This window comes from Nyctereutes procyonoides, unplaced genomic scaffold (assembly GCF_905146905.1).
Source record: "Nyctereutes procyonoides isolate TBG_1078 unplaced genomic scaffold, NYPRO_anot_genome, whole genome shotgun sequence".
Lineage (NCBI taxonomy): Eukaryota > Metazoa > Chordata > Mammalia > Carnivora > Canidae > Nyctereutes > Nyctereutes procyonoides.
In genome coordinates, this window is record NW_026575033.1 from 6,098,494 (window position 1) to 6,122,215 (window position 23,722).

Genomic DNA, 23,722 nt, shown 5'->3' on the forward strand with positions numbered 1-23,722 from the left:
ATAGGCCAACTAAGAAGCCAAAAAGAACTGTTCTAGCACATTTATTTTCAGAAATTATGTTTGGGTAAATTGTTTGACGTAACTGACCAAGTAACTTGAAACATGTGCAGCTTTGTCTCAATGTGCCTCCTTTTTCAAACCCTGTCTTCTTACTTAGCATATTTCTTCAAGTTGCTGGAACTTTTTGTTGCCCTTTATTCTTACATTTGGACCACATTTGGACACAGGTGTTTGTTTTATGTTCTCCATGGCGTTGATGGGTAATGCATGGGCTTCTGCCTATTTCAGAAATGCAGGTGGGCACCACGGGGACACTCAGAACACCAGAAGAACTCCCCTGGCTGCCTTGTGTGACTTGATCACTCTCTCACTGTGTCATTGTGTTTACATTAAAAATTCTTCCATTTGCTCCTGCCAATAATATTATATAGATTCTTGGATGACTTTTTTATTATTATGTAACATCTTTATAAAACAATATTGTCTAATTTCAAAGCCTGATCAATGAAACCAGGCAGAACTAGATCTGAACTTTGGATATTATCACCCATGAGTTAAATGACCTTGATCAGCTCTTAAACCTCACAGGTCCTCAATTTTCTCATCTGTTAAAGGGTGACGATAACTCTCAGAGGGTGGTTGTGAATTAAATATGGGTTTATATGGGCAGCATCTGGCAGTTGGTAGGGAGGTCTTAGGAAATGGAAGTTTAATTATTAGCACACAGTCACTAATGACTGTATTCTGCGATTTTATAATAACTTCCTTATTTTATTACAGAACTTTGTAGTTTACTTACCTTTTTCAAACTCAAGGTCTCAGCCTTAGCATTATACAATTATTAGGCAAAGTAGGTATTATTTTCATCACTCAGATAAAGGGGTCAAATCTTATATATTAAGCTTTAAATTATAGATAAAACATTATGGGGGATCCCTGGGTGGCGCAGCGGTTTGGCGCCTGCCTTTGGCCCAGGGCGCGATCCTGGAGACCCGGGATCGAATCCCACGTCGGTGCATGGAGCCTGCTTCTCCCTCTGCCTATGTCTCTGCCTCTCTCTCTCTCACTGTGTGCCTATCATAAATAAATAAAATTAAAAAAAAAAAAGAAAACCTTTAAAAAAAAAAACAAAAAAAACAAAACAAAAAAAAAACATTATGGGTTTGGGAAACTAGTAAAGCAAGGCCCAAAGCCTGGCCTACCAAGTGACAATATGTCTACTTACGGTGATAGTGAAAAGAAGTGATGATAGGGGTAATGTTGATATATGCCAGGTGTTTGATAAACCTTAGCAACAGAGTTGGGTAGATTTGCTAAGACTTGTTTAAAGCAGATTGAATTCATCGAATCATTCAAAAGGTAAGTACCAAACATATGTATCAGGCACCAGAGGGAGAGCAGAGAACAAGAAAAGCTCAGCTAATGCAGCTTAAATTCTAGAGGGTAGACAGATGACACGTAGATAAATGATACTTATAAGGGTTATCACTACTCTAAAGAAAGCCTGGATAACAAATGACCAAAGGAGAGAACTACTGTAGATAGCATGATTAAAGAAGAATTCTTTAAAGATCTGACATTTGAGCAGAGACCCAAGCAATAAGAAACCAGACAAGTAAAGTTGTAGAAGAAGGGAGTCCCACCTCTGGAACTGTGTGTCTGGGATAGAGCCTTGCTAGCCCATGGTGGGGAGTTTGCTTGCTACTCAAAGCGTAGTGGAAAACTGGTTCACCAGATCTGGGGTTGCATTTAAAAATATGAGTCTGCCTCCTGTGTGGAAGGCAGGAGGAGGATGGGTTAAGAAGTTACTGCAGTGCCCAGGTGAGGAATGGTGACAGGATGATCTGGGGCAGCAGGAGCCGACGGGAAGAGAAGTAGTCTTAATTCAGGATCCGTTCAGGTTAGGAGCGGGGGTAGAACTGATGGTATTTCCTGACAGCCTGGATGTGGGATTGAAAGATAAACCAAAATATTTGGGAAGTAATTGCAAGGGAGGATGCTGAACTACTTCTAATTCAGGCCAGTCATTCCTGGAGGGATTTCCTGCCCTCCACAATATAAAGACAATCCATTTATTCAATTTAAGCACATGGTAAATGCCAGAGAGTTCTAGGGAAATAAGACAGTCTTTGACTTTAAGGACCCCAAAGCAAGACTTTCTCTGAAAGTTCAAGTTATCCTCTAAGAGGAAGAGAGAATTAAAGCCAATAGAGGAGAAAGTTCTGGCAGAGAAAATATCCAGGGGGAGGTATGGTTTGAGAATGGAGAGGAATAGGAAACACCATGGGTGCCATTGGCTTTTATGAATGTGTTCCCCTATAATCCATGGAGTGAAGAATAAAGTTACTTTTTATCATCTTTGTCAAACATTACATGTTTGAATTATGTGGATTTTTTACATCATATGCTTATATTTTTGTTCTCTGTACACATTGGCAATGATAAAGCTTAGAGATGCATGTCCTATGAAATGTACAAAAAGAAGGAATTTACATAAATAATATTTCAGAAAATTAAAGTTGAGAAATATTTTCCTCATCATTAAAGTTCACACTATTTAAAGTAAATCAAGCTTTCCCCCTTGGATTTCATACTATATTGTTTCAGCAGAAAGTGGTAAAAATCTAATCAGGAATAAAATGATCAGGTTTGTTTTTTATTCAGTACATGAGTATGATACATTGTTTTGGTATCTGGTATCTGCTTGTGTGCTGAGGTTACTGCACTGCTTCCACCTTAGCCCTGGACTAGGTAAGGCCATGATTGCCCTAAAATAGGTTTTCAATAGAGAGAAAGGTATTACCAGCCATAATAGAATTTCAGTATATATGCTGTGGCCAGGATGATGCCTCCAGTCAACTGCTTGGCCCCCTGACATCTTCTGTGCACTCTGCCTCAATGCCTGGAAGTCTCTGGGTCAAGATTTGTCTGTCTTCTGAAAGCACAGATCAAGGTGGACCTAGCAATCTGTTGAGAGATTAATGCAACCAGCGGGGAAGAGAAGCAAGAGTGGGAAGGGTAAAGGTGCATAGGAAGGTGTGCTCACAAATGCAGGAGCTGGGGAAGCATGGGGAGGCAGGGTCCCAGCATGGGCCCTTCTGTGGCTACTGTCTCCTATATGTCGCTTCCCAAGTGAAGAAAGAATTAGGAGCCATGGGCGTCACACTGTGATAAAGAGAACTGACCTCGTTCAGCTGCTGCAAATGGTCCAAGAGGTCCCAAGTTTGAGTGATTGCTGCAGCAGTGAGAGATGAGGCTGGACAAGGAGATGTTTGAATCTAAGCAACACCTGATATAGTCTGGGGAATGAGGTTTAAATAAAGCATCTCTACTTACAAAGATTTGAGGCAATACATTTCAAACCATGTACTTGAAAAGCAGTTGTGCTTTATTTGCGTTTTTCTTAAGAAGTATGTCTTATGGGGCACCTGGGTGGCTCAGTGGTTGAGCATCTGCCTTCCGCTCAGGATGTGATCCTGGGGGCCTGGGATCAAGTCCTGCATTGGGTTCCCAGCAGAGAGCCTGGTTCTCCCTCTGCCTCTCTCCCTCTGTGTGTTGCTCATGAATAAATAAATAAAATCCTAAAAAAAGAGAAATATGTCTTAAGAAAGGGAATATAAGGGAAGGGAGAAGAAATGTGTGGGAAATATCAGAAAGGGAGACAGAACATAAAGACTCCTAACTCTGGGAAATGAACTAGGGGTGGTGGAAGGGGAGGAGGGCGGGGGGTGGGGGTGAATGGGTGACGGGCACTGAAGGAGACACTTGATGGGATGAGCACTGGGTGTTATTCTGTATGTTGGTAAATCGAACACCAATAAAAATTAATTTATTAAAAAAATAAAATTAAATTAAAAAAAAAAGAAAATAAGTTCCAATAACCTTATCCCTTGCTCTGCCAACTAGCTTTGAGGGCCTTCCATGTGTGTCAGGGCTGAAGATCGAAATTGAATTATTTCCTCACGGAATGTGTACTTCTGATATTGGCCTTGTTAAACACTTGGAGAGCTTCACTGGTGATTTGTCTTTCTATTCCTGGATCCTCTGGATTGTGCCTCTCTAGGGTAAATGGGATGGTCTTTTTATTACTGGTGCTCGATCCTTTGTTGCCTGGCTATCTCTTTGCAAGTACTGTGTATTTCACTTTGCTGTTGGTACATATGTCAATCCACTATATAGCAGTTCAGCCATTGCTGTGATTATTCACATGAAAGCAGAAACTGCTCTTTCTGTGAATGGAAAAATGGAAGTTGCAACCAGGGCACACTAGATCTAGGGACCATGGACACTGAGATGGGGTTAGGAGTAGAAGAGGTTTCTAAGGGGCAATGCCTCTGAAAGATGAAAGTAGACGTGGGGTGGCATGGGATTGAGCTGAGAGAGCCTTCTTACAGCAGTGTTGATCTGCTGCCTGTCACAGAAAAGAAGGAAGGCAGCAGAGTTGGTATGGAAGAGCTGTGATGCTGGTCCAGTGGGAACCTCTAGAACTAGGCTTGGCAAGTTCCAGCCTGTGGGCCTGTCACCATCTTACTGGCTTGGACTAATTGCAGAATTTTAAGAGCTATTCAGATCTTAGTCACATCATATTTACTGATCTTTTGGAGAGCTATTTTTTTGTGGGCCTTTCCCCCCATTTTATAAGTCCACTTATCTCCTTGCCAAGAGGTCTATTTCAGAGGAGGTCCCTAAATTCTTTAGTGGTATGGTCCCTTGAATAGTGTTCTCTCCCTCTCCCCAACATCTTCAGCCACAGGTATATATAGAACTGAGTTGGATTGTCAGCAGAGTAAAAGGTAATAAAAGGAAAGCCCTGGAAACAATACAGGATTTTGGTTGTGACCACCTTTGCTGCTAATGCATCGGCAAAGGATTTGCAAGCGGAGTATGCCACAGAAACTTAGTTATGATCCAGGATTGTATGTCAGATGTTAGTGAGAACTTGGGATAATTCTGGCAGGTTTTTGTACTACTCAGTCTATTTAAATAATGCTTTTGGTAGGTTGAACTCTTGTCCAAGAGTAGTATGTAATGCTTTTATTACTTGGGCCTCAAATTCTCATCTTTATAGATAATCTTATCTGGTCATAAGGATATCCTACTACACAGGTAGTGTATTTGATTGCATTGACTTTACAATTTAATAGTCAGTTGTGAAGATCTTTTCATTCAAGGGGGAACTAATTGCTTAAATGGTCAGAAATCCATAGGTAAAAAGGAAGAGCAGCAGAAATTGGCAAGCCTCTGGTCTTTCCTTCTCCTGTCATCCAGTCACTTGCAAGGCTTTGTTCATTAATTTCTTTAATCTGCTTCTAAAATCAGCTGTTGTCCTTCTGGTGCCCAAGGCTCACTAACTGACAGCTAGAGACCCTTCCTCTGTGTGAACACCTTCCCCAATGTGTAGCTCTATTACAGCATTTTTTACTCTCCACCTGTGTACTTTTGTATATGTTTTCACCACTTGGTCATTGAGCCTCTTACACCTTGTCTATCAAAATGGTCTTTCCGGGGATGCCTCGGTTGTTTAGCCCTTGCCTTCGGCCCGGGGTGTGATCCTGGAGTCCCAGGATCAAGTTCCTCATCGGGCTCCCTGCATGGAGCCTGCTTCTCCCTCTGCCTGTGTCTCCTCTTCTCTCTCTCTCTCTCTCTCTCTCTCTCTCTCTCTCTCTCTGTGTCTCTCATGAATAAATAAATAAAATCTTAAAAAAAAAAACAACACCAAAAAACAAAATGGTCTTTCCATTCCCTACTCTTTGCTCTGGTCTTCAGAGACAGTGTTGTATAGGGAAGCAAAACTAAATGCTATTGTTGTTCTTCTGTATCTGTCCAGGTATGGAGGGGAATAGAACATAATCCTAAGAAGACATCCCAGAAGGCTGCATGAATGCTGCTTACATCACATATTTACCCATGGCTTTGTCTTACTCTGTGGACGTCCTTCTCCATCGTTTTACCCTTTAGAGTCCTTTATATAGAGCTCAGTTGCTGGCTTTTCAGTGAGAGACCTCCTAAATCTCTCCAACCAATACCACCCCCCTTTCTACTCCACTCGGAAGTACTAGTCTTTCTCTTAGGCCCCACATACCCAAGTGTTCACTGTTCCTTCTTTCCCTCCCACAGATGCTGAGGATAGTAATATCAACAAGTCACAGCCCATACTTTTCCAGTTGGAGACCTTTCAGTCAGAAAGATCCATAAACAGTGATTATAACATGGAAAATGCACAAACTAAACAGTTGCATATCGTAATATAGGTTGTGTAAGACTGAGAAAAATGCCCTCCTGGAGGAACTGAATTCCTTGCTTGTCTGTATCTGAGGAGGGGCATCTTACCCAACCTGGGGATGTGTGAAGAGCGAAGACTTCTCAGAGGAGAGAGACCCTGAGCTACAGCTTAAGGATGAGTTGTTGGCAGGTGGAGAACACCCCAAAAGGAAGAAAATCCAGGAGAAAGGAAACCGTTCACATTGTGCACTGTGTTACTCTGCATCCATTTGTTTTCATCAGATCACAAGTTCTCTGAATGCAGGGAGAGAGTTTGACATTGGCATTGTGCACATAGAATATTCTGAACCTTGGATGTATGAATGACTTCCTGTCTGCCTCAATCTTTTTTGCTTGCCTGCTTGATTTACTGCTTTCTTGTATATATGTTCCTGCCTTTGGGGCACTGGAATCTCTAGAGACTTGGCTTTCCTAGTTTAAGCACCCAATCTCATAATCACTATTGTCACCTCCATGCTGCCTGTGAACTTGGCATTTGGGGGAGTTTTGTTTTGCTTTGTTTTATGTATAGACTCTGGGGATGTACTTTCAGTTAAATAAAAAAAATAATAACCCAAAATCTATTCAGGGTAAGACAGTCAACAAATATTTGTCTATTTTAGGAAACTCCTTGAAGCCCCCTCCCCAAATTATTTACAAGTTAGGTCCAATAAATGACTCGTATAGTAGGGAACAAAATTCAACTCATAGATACTGAGCTAGTTGGTAAATTACCTCATTCTCATTATTTCCAAAAGAAACACACTCCTCATGATTGTTTTGAGAATTATATGGGTTAACACATATGGAGTGCTTAGACCAGGCTCAACAAGATATTGTTGTGCTTCTTACCATAACTATTTATGACCTCTCAGTGACATGGCAAAGACAGCTGATTGGTTTGGCAACACAAATTGGTGGAGGATGCTGGGGATTTAACGGACTCCATCTGCATTTCTTTGGCATTACTCCTCCTTTTTAAAGATTTTTCCGTATTTGGAACTTTCTCACTTCTGTGTCTGAGAAGAAACGTGATACACAAAATGTCACATCAATAAGAAAGTCAGGAAAAGCCATCACACTGGAAAAGAATGTTGTTTTAGTGGAAATAGGAACTAAGTTGGCCTCTTTGTTGGCTCTTCCAAATCTGATTGCGGGTAATTTTGAAGGTTACATTAAGATTGTTGATAGAAGTAAAAGGTGTGGGGTTCACATGACCAGTGGAGAGAAGCAAACATGACAGGCAGATATACATGTGAAGCAGGATAATAGTTGGAGCAAATGAATGTGCCTTTCTCTTGTTCTTGACATTTGATTTCCATGCACTTGGAGCCTCCATCACCAAGAGAAATATCAAGGTGTCTTCACTTTGTGCAGTGATAAGCAAGCTAGCCTTTTGTTTATAAAGAGACTTAAATAAATTTTTTAAAAAATATTTTATTTAAATTCAATTTGCCAACGTATAACACCCAGTGCCCATCCCGTCAAGTGCCCTCCTTAGTACACGTCACCCAGTTACCCCATCCACCCAACCTCCTCCCCTCTGCAACCCTTTGTTTGTTTCCTAGAGTTAGGAGTCTCTCATGGTTTGTCTTCCTCTGTAGTTTTTCCCCACTCAATTTCCCTCCTTTTCCTTATAGTCCCTTTCACTATTTCTTATATTCCACAGGAGTGAAACCATATGATAATTCTTTCTCTGATTGGCTTATTTCACTCAGCATAATACCCTCCAGTTACATCCACGTTGGTGTAAATGGTGGGTATTCATCCTTTCTGATGGCTGAGTAATATTCCATTGTGTATTTAGACCACATATTCTTCTGTCTAAGGACATCACGGCTGCTTCCACAGTTTGCCTATTGTGGACATTGCTGCTGTGAACACTGGGATGCAGGTGTCCCATAGTTTTTCTGCATCTGTATCTTTGGGGTAAATACTCAGCAGTGCAATTGCTGGGTCATAGGGTAGCTCTATTTTTAAATTCTTGAGGTTTTGTAGATTAATTTTCCCTCTTTTTACAGTATTTAAAATAGAACTTAGAGGGCTTGACTTTGAGCATTTTCTTCATTGAAGAAGAGCTATCTCAGTGGGTTTGTAAAGGATTGTTTAGAATCCAGAAAGAGAATGATGTCAGGGATGTACACTAAAAAGCTTGCCTGTCCTTTTGATCTTTAGGAGGTGAAAGAACGAAAGGTGGGGAGAGAAGAAATCAATCTGAGAAGAAACATCTTAATTTTTTCCTCTCTGAGGGAAGTTTCCCCAATCAAAGGGGAGACATATGACATTCATGGGGATAAAACAGGAGTAACACGAGCTCTCATTTTCCTGAATTGGCCACCTATACTTCTCATGTGGTCTGGGAGCAGATTTAAAAGCCATTGGGCCTTCCAGGGGCTGATCCTGTCAGGGCTTCTGAGGTGGCTGATGACCTCAAGCAAGAAAGAGGTTGGTCACTGATGACACCGGACAGGTGAGCTGGCTGTGAGATAATGTTCAGTGAATCTAAACACCCCTGGCCAAGGTGTTGTGTGTCTTCCAAATGCTGTGGAGAGGCGAAGCAACTTCAGAGAAAACTGCACCTCTCCTAGGATTCACTGTTCAAAATCTGCATTCATGCATACTGAATTGTGATTTTTAAGGTTGGTGTCCTTAATTTGCACCCTGTTTCCTGGCCCCAGGAGTAATGAATATCTATCCTAGCAACACAGGGAGCTGCTACAGAGAACCCACTGGGCTTGTATTTTTGAGCCGTAGCCAATCCAGTCCATACAGAAAAATCCTCTGAATTGAGTATTGTAAAACCTAGGATGTCTTGTGGGTTGTTTATGCTTTTAGATATTAAAGATATTTCCTTAAAAACACATTTGCCTTCACTACATTAGAATTCCTCATTTGTGAATTATCTAAGGTATAGAATGGGTTTTGAGGAACAGAAGGCTGATTTGTTCTCCTGTACTTACTGGAAACAAAACCTCAAATTACTGTGGCTCCACTTTCACCCATGGTGCTGAAGCCAATGAGGTTGTAAATAAAGTATCGCTGGCACGTGTTTTTGCTCACATGCCATTATTGCTGGAACACTCTTTTTCCACACAACCAAATTATACCATCATACTCGTTTTTGTAAGCCCAGTTCAAGTGCTTCATCCATGAAGTCACCCAGTTCTTTGGCCCTAGATGGAACTGGCAGTCATCTCTGTCCCCTGGATTCTCCTATTTCTTGGTCTCTCTTGTTTCTTTTGCTTCTACCAAAGTGTAAGTCCATGGCTATGCTGTGCACCTTTCCCTCCCACTACCTGGCAAAACGCCCTAGATCTAGGAAGGGCCCAATATGTGCTTACATAAATGTAGCAGCCAACAATATTTCAAATCCTAAGTAATTCAGGGCCAGTTACTTCCCCCTCTCACTTTCTTTATCCCTGAAAAAGAGAAAAGAGAAGCCAATAAGTATTGGCAGTAAAAAGTGTCCCTCTCTCTTTGTTTTTCTTTTCAATTCTTGGGTGGAAATGGATCACAGATGCTATATTTGGAGAGATGTAGTTTGTGCAAAGTGGTGTCTAGAAAAGACCTTTGAAATGTGTCCGCCAGGGCTAGAATAATCACATCTTGCCTTTGCACTGCATTTTCATTTTGTTCGTTTGATTAGGAGAAATAACCAGCTCAAGTGCTTCCCCAGCTGCTGGACTGCTTTGTGTCTGTGTTCTGAAGGATTATGAAGCATCTTTGTAAATATAGAGTAGAGGCCAGAGTTGAACTTGAAACCCTTTTGGGAAAAGGAGGTGTGTGTGTGTGTGTGTGTGTGTGTGTGTGTGCATACACCCACACCTGTGCACACACACGTGCTTCTTGTTATGAAGCTCTATGATGATCATACTGTTTTTCTGGAAATTTTTCTGGAGGCAAAGAGAATAACCTTTTACATACCTTTAAAGTACATGCAAAATTAGGAGATAATGCATAATCAACTTAACTCCAGTAACCAAAGTCCGAAGAATCTGTTTACTAGGAATTTTATGCTCTGTTTTGTTGATAGGGGAGATATTTAATATTTCCTTAAGGTATCAGTTAGGATATAATCGTGTTGTTAACTGTGAAGAACTTAGTTTATGTGAAGGTTCAGCAAACTATGGCCTGTGGCCAAGTCTGGCCTGTGAGTGAAGAATGGTTTTTATATTGTTAAGATTTTTGTGTCTAAAAAAGAGAGGCTGTATGTAGCTCAAAGCCTAAAATATTTACTGTCTGACCCTTTACAGAAAATTTGCCAACCCTTGATTTATATCATTGATTTCTGTTTGTGGATGAAGAAGCCAGGGCTCAGATGGTGTCCTGACTTGCCGAAGCTCATAGAGGCAGCCTGTCCTAATGGAAGGAGCATTGGATTCAAGTTTCTGCAGATCTGGCTTTTAATCCTATCTTGTGTTTGACCTGATATACTTCTGTGATTATTCATAAAGTTTCCCTTTTTGGTTCTGTCATTCTAGAGTTCACAGAGAGAGTAATGTCTGCCGTTCAGTTGTAATACTAAGTACCCAGAGTTAGCTCAGACTTCACAGGTTAAGGGCATAATTTTCTAGAAGACTTCCTTCACTTCGGACAGCAGCTTCAAGCTCTGGGATGCCTAGACTTTTTTTTTTTAATTTTTATTTATTTATTCATGAGAGATACAGAGAGAGGGGCAGAGACACAGGCAGAGGGAGAAGCAGGCTCCATGCACCGGGAGCCCGACGTGGGATTCGATCCCGGGTCTGCAGGATCGCACCCTGGGCCAAAGGCAGGCGCCAAACCACTGCACCACCCAGGGATCCCGCCTAGACTTTTTGTACTTGTGGCCAAATAGTTACAAATTCAAGGATTCCCATTACCTCTTCAGTTTGAATAATAAGCTAGAATAACTGAGAACTCAGAAAAGCACTATATTCAGGATTACAGTCTTTATCCTAAGGATACAAATCAGGACCAGCCAGATGAAGAGAGACACGCAGGATGAGGTCTGGGAGGATCCCACATGGGAAGCTTCTGTGTCCTTAGGGCATCTCACCTGAGCTTTGGTGTCCATAGTTTTTATTGGGGTTTCATTACATAGCATTATTAATCAGATCATTGGCCACACGGTTGAATTCTAGTCTCCAGCCCTCCTTCTCCCCAGAATTGGGAGGTCAGACCCCAACCCTCTAATCACATGGTTGGTTTTTCCACGGCATGGTCACCCCCCATTCTAAAATGGTCTAGGGGCCCACCAGGGTCACCTTATTAGCATAAAACTGAGTGTGGTCCCAGGGCCTCACCACAAATAACAAAGACACTTGTCACTGGGGCATTTCTAAGGGTTTAGAAGCCTCCCCAGAAAGCAGGACAGAGACCAGCCAAATTCTCTATTCTACAACAATGTCTAGCCAAGGTCTGACTTCCCACAGAGCTAGTTATAGAAGTTCTGGGGAAAGCCTCCACACTTTAATGGGTTTCTCATTTAGGAAGCCTAGAGCATTTCTTTCCCAAGAGTTTCTACTGTGAGATAGTGAGACTTCTTTGCAAGGGATGTGGACTAGATAAGTCACCAGTATATTCTGAGTTAGAGAAAAATATGGCAGCTCAGAGTAAAGGATTTTATTCCTATGTTGCTTAAGGCAATGAAATGCTTAGTAAAAATTGACCTTATATTAACTCCCCTTTTGTGTTTGACTCTCTGAAGTTCTTAACTCCCTGGATCAATTTCATTCACACTGATATGTATAATATATAAATAATCATAAAATAACATATAATTAATTAGATAGGAACAAATTTCAGAAACCTGTTAAGATTTTTCCTTCTCTTTCCAGAACTCTCTCCATGGAATTAATTTATGTAATGAGTAGACATGAGGCATTGTCCTCACTTTTGTCTGCTGCCTGCCCGTGGGAGGCCTAGCATTGCCCTGCTTCCTAGCTAGTGACTGCCCATCCCTATGTTATGTGAATGAAATGAGAAATTTGGGCCATTTAGTAAAATGAAAATACTCTAAGGACATGAACAGAGTGAGTAGGAAGAGATTAATAGGCAAGCTAGAGCCACAGTGTGGCTGGGGCCTGTGCAAGAGTTGTTGGTGTCAGTGGCCTATGTATTAGAACTAGTCTGGTTTTCTCTGCCCCTTCCCTATTCTTTATCCATCCTCCTTGAGAATGCCCTCCACCAGGAGACATGCCTGTCATCTATGTCTGTTTCTTAGAATTGTTTCTCCTATCTTGGCAGAAAGTCTGAAGGGAGGAGGGTCTTCTTTATTTAACCAGTCACCTTCCACCAATTTCTGGGCCTTATCCAAACCAACCAACTTAAATGTTGCCATGAAGATGTTCCACTGTTGGGTCTGGCTTCCCTGAGTGTGGGTTGTGGCATCTAATGGCATCTGTGCTAGAGGCACCTAAAACCTTGTCCCCCACCCTAGGGTGATCTGTAAGTGAATACATATTTATTCTTCCTCTTTAACCTTACTCACTCATCTGTCTTAAAAGGAAAAAATAGGTTCTCTGTGAGCACCCTTACAGTATTGGTTGGCATTTCTGGTTATTCAGGGGTGAGTCATGGAACCCCTGGCTAGGGTCTAGGAGGGGATTTTACCCAGAACCCAGGGAGTTGTTGGGATAGTTTCTGTTGCTCTCCATGAAATTGCTTCATCTTTATTCCAAAAGAAGGCCTTTATTTCCCTGCCTACTCCATGGGTAGAAGATGTCCATTAGAGACCTGGAGTGTATATATTAATAGAGCAGCCACATGTAGAAACCATCTTCCTTAAGTCCCCCTTCAAAGTTTCCAGAAGACTCCTAATGGTCTAGCTTGGGCCAAATAATTGTCCCCCGTGCAAAGAGCTGTGAATGGATGAAGGGGACTGCATTTTTAGACCTGTCTGGGGGCTCCCTGGCCTGTATGTAGGAGGGGAAAGGTTCAGTTACCAGACAAGGGAGTCTGAGGTTCATTAGCTGGGTAGGCAACCTCAAAAGGCACCTGCTACATTAGCCCTTTATCTGTGTTTACAGACTGCCTACTGTGTGCCTGGTATTTTATTCAGGATGATGGTGCTAGAACCATGAGCAAGGCAATATTCCTGCCCTCGTGCCCTTGGTCAGCAGCTGTCTTGTCTGCATTTCTATTTTGTAACAGGCAAGCTTAGTGCTTGTCCATTTGCCTACTCTTGTTTCTCTTTATCCTTTTTTCTTTGGTTTCTTTCTCAACAGATATTTATTGAACTCCCACTGTCTGCTGACACTGTGCTTGTTTATATGGGGGAGTTGTAAGCATCTCCTCTAATTTTGCATGGTGGTATTTTCAAAATGCATTAGCTCAGAATTCATCTCATGAGTCTGAATTTGAAACCTTAGTCATAACGTGCTTCACTATATATGGTATAGTGTTTTCTTTAGGCGATACATTTTCAACAGATGTGTGATATTTTGAAAAGATTAATGTTTTTCTCCAAAGGAGGATTGGGTCAAGATGAGGCCACTGAGGTAGAAGACAGTTATCAGAGTCTTAGGGAGGGGGGAACTATAACAATTGCTACCTAGAATAAAACTCTAGGGCTGGCCCTGTTGTAGTGTAGAAAGGTGAGCTGGCCTCATGCATGGTAGGTGCTTGGGAGATATTATTTCATGTAATTCTATCACTAATTGTGTAATTATCTTGCACCCCAATATTTGTTATCCAACACTTAAATTCTTGTTTGGGAAAACTGTTTCCATTCTCATTTCTATCAGAAATGCTTTTTTTTTTTTTTTGTCCCAATCCTCTCTTATTCAAATCCCAATTACCCAATGTTCTTTTTTTTTTTTTTTCTGGCCCACACATTTAATCCAAAAAAAGTCTTGCAGGGTTTTCTTTTGAGATGGTTCTCCTATTTTTTTTTCTTTTTACCCATTCTCCATTTAATTTTTGCTTTTTAATGTCTTGCTTCTAGATGTAGAATTAATTTCCTACCTGGATCTCCTTATCTGCAAATTCTCCCCTCTTTCTGCTCCTACTTGTATATCCCTGCCAGGTGCACTTGTTCCCTGCTTGGAGACTGTCTGGGGCTTCATATGACCTTCAGGATGGAGTTGAAGCTTCTTTGCCTGGCATTGAGGTCCTTCCCAATCTTTCCCCCCTCCTATCCCTCAATGGCCCTCCCCTCTCCTCCCTGCCAACCTGAGCTTTCCTTCTATTTCCCACTCTGGACCTTCAGTGCTGATTTTAAGTTTGTTTATTTTAATTGGCTTCTTATACATCCTGTCTACTTGGGCTTTGGCTGAAGCTCTTTCTTGTTCTGACCCCAACTGTCTTTGTCCTCCTCTTTCCTAATAGAAACCTTACCCATACATTAAGGCTTTTATATCCGTCCTCAAACTCTGTTCTGATCAGCTCCCCTCAAGCACAAACAGGCTGCTGACTCCTGACCCTCCTTAGTGCCTTCAAGCCTGATCTTAGTCACTTGTCATAAACCGTGACTTACTGGTAACCATGGTTATGCTTTAGCACCTTAAAGTTTTTGAGAGCAGGAGCCAGGTCTTTTATTTTATTTTTTTTTGCGTTCCCAGCAGCATTAACAAGTGATTCTCAACTGTGGCTGCCCACTTATAAGCCTTAAGTAACATTATTATTATTATTATTATTATTACTATTTTTAAGTAGGCTCCATGCTTTTAAGTAGGCTCCAGTGTGGGGCTTGAACTCACAATCCTGAGATCAAGACCTGCGTTGAGACTAAGAGTCAGCATTAAACCAAGGGAGCTAAACTGAGGGAGCGACCCAGGCCCCCACCTCTTAAGTTACTTTATTTTATTTTATTATTTTTTAAAAGATTTTATGTATTTATTCATGAGAGACACACACAGAGAGAGGCAGAGACATAGGTAGAGAGAGAAGCAGGCTCCATGCAGGGAGCCCCATGTGGGACTCCAAGATCACACCCTGGGCCCAAGGGAGGTGCTCAACCACTGAGCCACCCAGGCATCCCTTAAGTTACTTTAAAACAGAGTAAAACAAATCGGAATCTGTGGGGGTTGGGCCCAGGATCTAATTCATTATGGGAGCTCTCTTGGTGGTGATAATGTGCAGCCAGGATCGAGAGCCACTGAGTGAACACAGTCTAAGCAATGAACTATTCTGACCCATACGAGTATATGGCATTTGAGCCCTCTGTGCATATCACTGCATCTCTGCCTGGAGAATTCAAAGTGACCCTTGATAAGACTTGGGTGCAAATGGTTTATTCAACTAGCAAACATAAATGCCCATTATGTGTCAGGCACTGTTGTAGGTGCCGATATGACTGTAGCGAACAAAACACGTCCTGTTGTCCTGGAGCCATGGGAAGACAGATAGTAAATAAATAATGTCAAGTAATGATGATAAATGCTGGAGATAAACAAAGAGGGATAAGTGGGCAGGGAGAAGAGCAATATTTTTATATAGGGAATATTTTGAAACTAGCCTATCTGCCTTAAATCAGAAAATGCTTTAAAACAAAAACAAAAACAAAAACCTAACCTTTTCTGACTGAAGTGAGCTCTCAGGCCAGCCAGTCTTGAAGTGAGGACTTCTGCTCCCTGCTGCCCCTTGTCACTAAGCAGAGGGCAGAGTAGTGCCCTGTGAAGTCAGAGGAGCCTGGGAGAGTGGAGGCTGGAGGCAGGGAGTGAGGATCTGAGGTTGGAGTCCCAAAATGGGGAACAGCCAGGGTGCTGTGACCAGGGACCTAGCTATGAATACTCTTCAGGATACTATGTCAGCTCTCAACCGATTTCATGTTTTGGTTGTCCCTCTCTTGTGATAAAGATTATAATAGGATTATAATCTCTTTAAAACGATGACATACTTAACTAGCCAAGACATTCTATTATTCCAAGATTTTTCTCTCTCAGTGAATATTCCTTGTAGCTGTGAAGTAGATGTTTGTTGAAATGAGATGTCCAATATTAGAGTGAAAATACACGCAAGGAAAAGGAGAGAAGGCTGCCTCTGCAGGGGATTTATTTTTCTGTGATCCTGTACTTCAGACACCCCTCCCTGAAGGTCCCTTCTAGAGGTGGGTTGCCTTGTGAGGAGGGACAGACGTTGTAGCTGAAGCATGTGTGTCCTCAGGTGTGGTAGTGTGAGTAATGGGGGTGTCATTATTCTCCATGCAGACACCTCCCTACCTGAAGGTTGTGGGGACGTTGAGCTCACCGAAAGCCTTGACTATAGAACTGAAATCAACTCTTAAGGAGACAGACTTGCTTGTATCCTAACCACAGACGCCTCACCGGAGCCATAAGTGAAAGATCCCGCATCCCCCCTGAGCTGGGATTGGTAGCGCTACCGCTCGCTCGCAGGTGGCCCGCGCCCCTGGGGGAGAGGAGCTGGGGCGCTCGGGCCCGCGGTGCAGCCGAGCCCATCACCCTGAGGGGCGGGCATCTCTCCTTTGTGGGCACGGCGATGTGCTTTCTCCATCCTTTTATGCGGCGACTGAAATGCAGGGCGCATCCCCTCTGCTGGTATCTTCGTCCTAAGCGCAGTCGAAGCCGCCCGAGAACCGGGCTCCGGAGCGCAGTCCCTGGACCCAAAGGGGGAGCCCGCCCGGGCAGGTGGGGCGTGGGGGGAGGCCGCAGCCCGCGGCCCCGCCGTCGCCCCCAACCCCCAGCCGGGCCTCGCGCCGCAGCCGGGCGGGGGGGGGGGGGTGCGGGGCGGAGTCGGCCGCGGGAGAGCTCCGCGCTCGGCGCCCCGGGGGCCCGGGCGGGGGCGGGGGCGGGGCGAGCCGGGAGCAGCTGCGGCGGCGGGTCTCCAGGGGGAGCCACGGTACGTCGGCGGCCCGGCCTCGCCCGGAGCATCCTTCCCCGGGGCCCCGCCCGCTAGCCCGTCGCCCGCGTCCGCCGCTCGCGCCTGGCCTGACTTCTTTGTGTTTGGTTCTCTGCCCGCGCCCCGTCTCTGCAGGACCTGTTCGTCCTTCTTCGGGCTACAGGAAGGCAGAGGATGAGATGTCCCGGGCCACGTCTGTTGGAGACCAGCTGGAGGCGCCGGCCCGCACCATTTACCTCAACCAACCGCATCTCAACAAATTCCGTGACAACCAGATCAGGTAGGGGAAGGCGGCGGGCAGACGCGGGGCAGGTGGCCGCGCCAGGTGGACGGGCCCTCCCCGCCGCGCGGCCCCCGCGCCTGTCTGCAGCCCCCTCCCCGCCCCCGCCCCCTGGCGCCCCGCGGTCCCTCTGCCTGCGCTTCGGTGGGGTCGGTGGGTGCAGCCTCTATCTGGTCTCCGTGGGATCCCTTCTGGGCTCGGGCTCGCCGTGAGCCCCGAGGAAGTTTTTATTCTCGCGCTCCTGACAAAAATGAGGTCTCTTATCTTTTCATCCCTGGGCTCCCTTCCAAGAATTTCTCCTAGACCTGTTTTAAGCCAGATGATAGCTCTCCTTATCAATTCGCAGACCATAATAAGGGGGAATGCTTTATTTTTATTTATTTATTTATTTATTTATTTATTTATTTATTTATTTATTTATTTATTTTGGTGGTGGTGGTGGTGGGGAATGCTTTATAAAGGAATCCCATAGGTCACGAGGACTCGCATTCAGCCCTAAATGGACCCCAACATCGGTTATGAGGTCTCTGTTTGCTGGGAAACTTTGCCCAGAGTTACCTTCCATCCATCTTTCTGTTAACATGCAAGTGTCTGCTTTTTGCTGGCTACTGTGTCCAATGCTTTAGTTTTACTAGATCAAGGAATCCTCGTAACCTCTCGAAGGCATTACCTTCAGATCAGGAAACTGAGGTAGAAAGATGTTCAGTAATGTACTGGTCATGTGGTCATGTGGCTACTAACTAGCAAGCTGTGAGTGGCAACCACCTTTTCTGACTACTATAGCTAAAATTCTTTCTGCTGTGCAAAGCTAGATCTTTAGGCATGGGTGTTAGTACTTTTTCAAATTTCATTAAACTTTCTGACTTAGACAACTTTATGTGAGTGACTTCAGAGGATATACTTCTGTGAGTGGCTCAGAGCATCATGCTCAGGTGTAGAGAAGTTAAATGATCAGGTTACACATAGATTATTGACAAGCTTGAATTTCAATCCAGTGTTTCTTGAAAGCCCTGATTAAAACTTCATTGCATGTTTAAGTATTCCACTACAGCATTAGCGCTTACATAGGCTGCTTAGGCTGACATCTTTATTGAAAAAGGATTGGCTACTGGGCATGACTGTAGCTTGATAGAATTTATGGTAGAATAATGATGCATTTTATATGGAGATGATACCTTCATTTATTAAGGGAGTATTAGATTATCCTGGCTTTATTTTGGGTTTTAGGAACGACCATTAGGGCACATTCTTCACCTAAAAGTGTAGCCTAGAAGAGTAGCTGAGGTCCCATTCAAGAATGTGTGGGCTTGGTTTAAAATACAGAACAGCAACCACAATGAGTTACTACTTCACACACTCACATGGCTCTAATAAAAAAAGATAACAGGCATTGGGTGTTGGTGAAGATATGGAGAAATTGGAGCCCTCCATATCTTGATAATGGGAATGGATAATGGTGCAGCTGCTTTGGAACACAGTTTGGCAGTTTCTCAAAAGGTTAAATGTAAAATTACCATGTGACCCACCAATCCTCCTACGCATGTCTACCCAAGATCAAGGAGAACCTATGTGCATACAAAAACATGTACACAAATGATCAGAGCAACATTATTCACAATAGTCCTGAAGTGGAACAACCCAAATATCTATCAACTGATGAATGAATAAATAAAATGTGGCTTATCCATGCAATGAAATACTATTGGCCATAAAAAGGAATGAAATACAGATACATGCTACAATAGAGGTGAGACTTAAACATTTATAAAATGAAAGAAACCAGTCATAGAAGGCCTCACTCATTCCACCTACAGGAAATGTCTAGAGGCAAATCCATTGAGACATATATTAGTGACTTTTAGGGCTAGGAAAGCGGGAAGAGGTTGAGAAATGGGAGTGACTGCTAATGTACATGGGGTTTCATTCTGGGCTGGTGATTGCACAACTCTGTGAATACACTTAAAACCATTTGGAATCCTGCATTGCCAATACAGTTCCATTTCTTCATACCTTATATATGTTTCAATTACTTTTAAAAAGATGGAAAGGTTCCTTTAAAAAGGATTTTATCTTGTCTCTTTTTTGCTCGATTTTGGGATTCAAGAGATTTATATGTAGTACTGCTTTTTTCACTGTCTTATATGCTTTATAAACAGTAAATGTATTAGGCCAATTTATATATGTATACATATATGTATTTATGTACACACTACATAAGAAGGATATAGAATTGAAGATTTTTTAAAAATCTTAGGATATTTTCTTTTTTTTTTTTTAATTTTTATTTATTTATGATAGTCACAGAGAGAGAGAGAGAGAGAGGCAGAGACACAAGCAGAGGGAGAAGCAGGCTCCATGCACCGGGAGCCCAACGTGGGATTCGATCCCGGGTCTCCAGGATCGTGCCCTGGGCCAAAGGCAGGCGCCAAACCGCTGCGCCACCCAGGGATCCCTCTTAGGATATTTTCAAGTAGTATTTTATCTTAGTTCTTCTTAATGTCTTTGACTTTGGTATTCATTTAAGCATGCTTAAAGTTGGGAAAATAAGGGTCTTTGTTTTGTTTGAATTATATGGAAGATAAAGATGTGGCTGCCCTACATTAGTGCAAAGCTGACTTTTGAGGCTGATTTTATTATCTGACTTTTTCAACTGGCTACCTGTTGTATAGCTTCAGTTGTACTTTTTTGGAGTCGGGGGAGGAATAAGTATGGAAATAGACATACAGTGGGGTTGGCCACGAATAAAATAGGTAGACACCAACTATTCTATTTAAAGTTTTGTATAGGAATATAATTCCATTAGTTAAAATATATCATTAAATATTAAAATTCATATAGTTTCTAAGTTCATGGCTTATACTGTGAACATGACATACTCAGACCCACTGAATAGGGTCTACAAAATTAAAATGTGGCCCTTGCTATTTTGTAAAATGGCTTTTGAGTATTCACTTCACCTCAACTCTATATTTAGGGGAATTACTAATGGTAATGTGAATTCTAGTTCATTAAGGAACTGATTATAAAACTTCTTGACATTAAAGCATAAGGATTTTGCAAAATGTTGAGCCACATTATTTTTGTACTTTAATATTGCTGAGGTCAAGTCTTATAAAAATATTGTCTTTTTTAAAAAAAAAATATTTATTTATTTGACAGAAAGAGTAAGAGAGCACAAGCAGAGGGAGCAGCAGAAGCAGAGGGAGAAGTGGACTCTCTGCTGAGCAGGGAGCCCAATGTGGGGACTCAATCCCAGGATCCTGAGATCATGACCGAAGCCTAAGGCAGATACTTAACCGGCTGAGCCACCCAGACACCCCAAAACATTAATTCTTTTAATGACACTTTTAGGGATCCCTGGGTGGCTCTGGGGTTTAGCACCTGCCTTCTGCCCCGGGGCGTGATCCTGGAGGCCTGGTCTGAGTCGGGCTCCCTGCAGGGAGCCTGCTTCTCCCTCTGCCTGTGTCTCTGCCTCTCTCTGTGTCTCTCATGAATGAATGAATAAGATCTTAAAAACAAACAAACAAACAAACAAAAAAACACTTTTAGTCTTGGCCATGAAAATTTGCTAAAAGTTGATAAAGGACTATTTTCATAAAAGGAAGTTGATAAATTTTTTTTTCTTAATTTTTCTTGAGAAAGGGTTAAGGTTTTGTTTTTTTGTTTTTTGTTTTTGAGGCAGGGACATGGAGTATTTATCCTGGATTTTTTGCTTCTAAATCAGTTTTTGAAAAGAAGGGAACCGGGGGGACATATTAGACTCATTCTAGTCGAGGAGTCAAGGGTGCTGACTTTGTGGCTGCTCTACACCTCAGGAGGCTGGTGTTCTTACTTCCACACTCCAGGCCCTTTATGGCTCAGAGCCTTGGATCATGGCAGTTGCTCTGTGACTGCATTTACGGGCACCTGGCACTTTGACTTCAGAAAAGAGATCAGAGTTTGCTAAGGAGGGATGTGGTTGTCCAGCATTGGGGAAGGTTGGTGAGGGGCTGAATGGTACAATTTAGGACAGGCAGTGAAAATCTAGGGCTATTGTTTCAACTAATGTATCCAATAAAGAGGCTGGGTCTGATGAGGAGGAGTAAGGTCACTGCTGGAGTTGACTGTGGCCTTGGCACCCCTGGGGGAATATCAGACACGGTAACTCCAAATCCCAAGCAATTCCTTGAAATTCCAGGAGGATCTGCCCTGTGTCAGTAGATGTCTCTTTAAACCCTGTTCTTGACACTGAAAATAATAACACTAGTGATTGATTTGAAGCTGTGGTAGGTGTAAGGTGTAAGTCAATTTTAGAATTATTGAAGCCAGTGAATTTTGATTATTGTAATCATGAGAAAATAGGTCTTTTTCTCCTAAGCATTGATTTTTCTAGGGCCTTAATTATGAGTAGTAATTAATGGAATTTTATAATGTACATACAAACATGTGTAGGATTCTGTATATGTCCACCTAACAAGATCCCTTTTTTTCTGGTGTACAATCTCCTTGTAAATATTTATAATAGCTCTATTGAGATATGGTTTACATACCATGTAATTAATTTACTAAAGTATACGGTTCATTGCTTTTTAGTGTTTTTCAGAGTTATACAACCATCACTACAGTCAATTTTAGAACATTCTCATCACTTCCAGAAGAAATCCCATACCCTTTAGCTGCCCTCTTCCTACCTCTTCTTCCAGCCCTGAGCAACCACTCATTTCCTTTCTATCTCTGTAGATTTCTCTATTCTGGACATTTCATATGAATGCTATTATTTCCTCTTAAGTGTTTTAACTTAAATATTAAATGCTTATGGAAAGCTTATTATTTAGAGCAACCCGGTGGTGAATCTTTAATTTCGTATATCTAAATTTTAAATAATGATTAAGATCTAAAAAAAAAATTTTCTGGAAAATACCTTGAAACTTACTGATCAAGAAACAAGGATTGAAAATTGTTTCAATCAAGATCAGGTGTATGCAGTCCTTTTATGTGACTATCAGCATGTCATTTGAAATAGTTCCAAGGCTGTGAGGCAGTTTGAAGTGAGATCTTCAAAGCCAGTTAGGAATGTTTACAGATACTCTATTTCAAATGAATCATTTAAGGTGGGAGTTCTAGCTAACAAAAATCTTCATTAAAGCAATAATTTGAGCTTTGTCAAGCTTTGCATTTCTTCTTGGTTTGTCTTAAAGGAAAATTGCTTAATATTGTTTTTGCTAAGATAAGTTTAAAATGGAATTTTGCCTTTCTAGAAAAAGGAATTGAGCATTGTGTGGTAGGTTTGAGAGTATCAAAGTTTTATGGTATTGTGCTGGGATCCTAATGTTTGAAGGTGCATGTTTGTCTTAAGGAACGAGGGGCACAGAATCTTGAGATGCCAGTTTATGCTGGAATAGCCATGATAGATGACATACATTATTCTAGATCTAATATTACTGAGTGCTGAAAGGATGGAGGATTCTCTTCCAAAGCTTGAAGAATTTAGGTAGCATCTGGTTGCAACACTTAAGCTTTTAAAAGCTTAGTGGAAACAATGCTAAGGTCCTAATAAGAATTATAACTTCCTTTTGATTCATGTAAAGATGATTGTTTGAAAAAAAGCAAACTTTAGTATTTATTCCTGTCAAGTTTGGCAAAAGTAAAATGTGTAAAATATTCATCAAGAGTAATTTGTGGGGCACCTGGGGGCTCAGTCGGTTAAGCATCTGCCTTTGGCTCAGGTCATGATTTCGGGGTCCTGGGATCAAGCCCCATATCAAGTTCCCTGCTTGGCGGGGTTTCTGCTTCTCCCTCTCCCTCTGCCCCTCTCCCGACTCATGTTATCTCTCAAATAAATAAATAAAATCTCTTTAAAAAAAGAGTAATTTCTGTTGAGGGCATTCCTGTTACCTACCTCGAAACAGCTTCAAGGTGTTCTGTGTACACTGTTTTTATTGACTTATTTATGTATTTTTAATTTGTGTATATTGAAGATGTACAACATGATTTGATGTGTGTATACATAGTGAGATGTTTAGTCAAGCTAATCTCATCTCCTCACTTAGTGACCATTACTCATTTCTTCACTTTTTAGTTTAGAGGTAGATACACTTGGTTAATCTCCAAACCAGGCACTGTATTTTCTGCACATGAATGTCACTGCATGTTGGGAGTTCTTAATTTGTACATACCAGCAGCAACTAATGCTGTAGAAGATTCTTGCTATTAGAATGTTATCAAGTTTACACCCTTGGACGAGGCTTTTGAGGCATGGTACAGGTAAAAATATTCAAATTGAGGAAACTTTAGCACTGTATTTCAGGTAACCATTGAAAGCATGAGCTTTCCTGAAGTGTATTTTTATTTTTATTTTTATTTTCATTTATTTATTTTTTCCTGAAGTGTATTTTTAGAGACAGAAATGCGTGTCAGCCTTGG

At 42.0% G+C, this 23,722-nt stretch overlaps 1 protein-coding gene across 1 annotated transcript in view; it reads left to right on the forward strand.

Moving 5' to 3' along the window:
• Positions 1 to 17,183: 17,183 nt before the first annotated feature.
• The window catches only part of ATP8A2 (ATPase phospholipid transporting 8A2), a 491,575-nt gene continuing 485,036 nt past the window's right edge, over positions 17,184 to 23,722 (forward strand). The window contains exon 1 of the mRNA XM_055317488.1: positions 17,184 to 17,320. Coding sequence (XP_055173463.1) covers positions 17,220 to 17,320 — 101 coding nt within the window. The 5' untranslated portion in view covers positions 17,184 to 17,219. The remainder of the gene's footprint in view (positions 17,321 to 23,722) is intronic.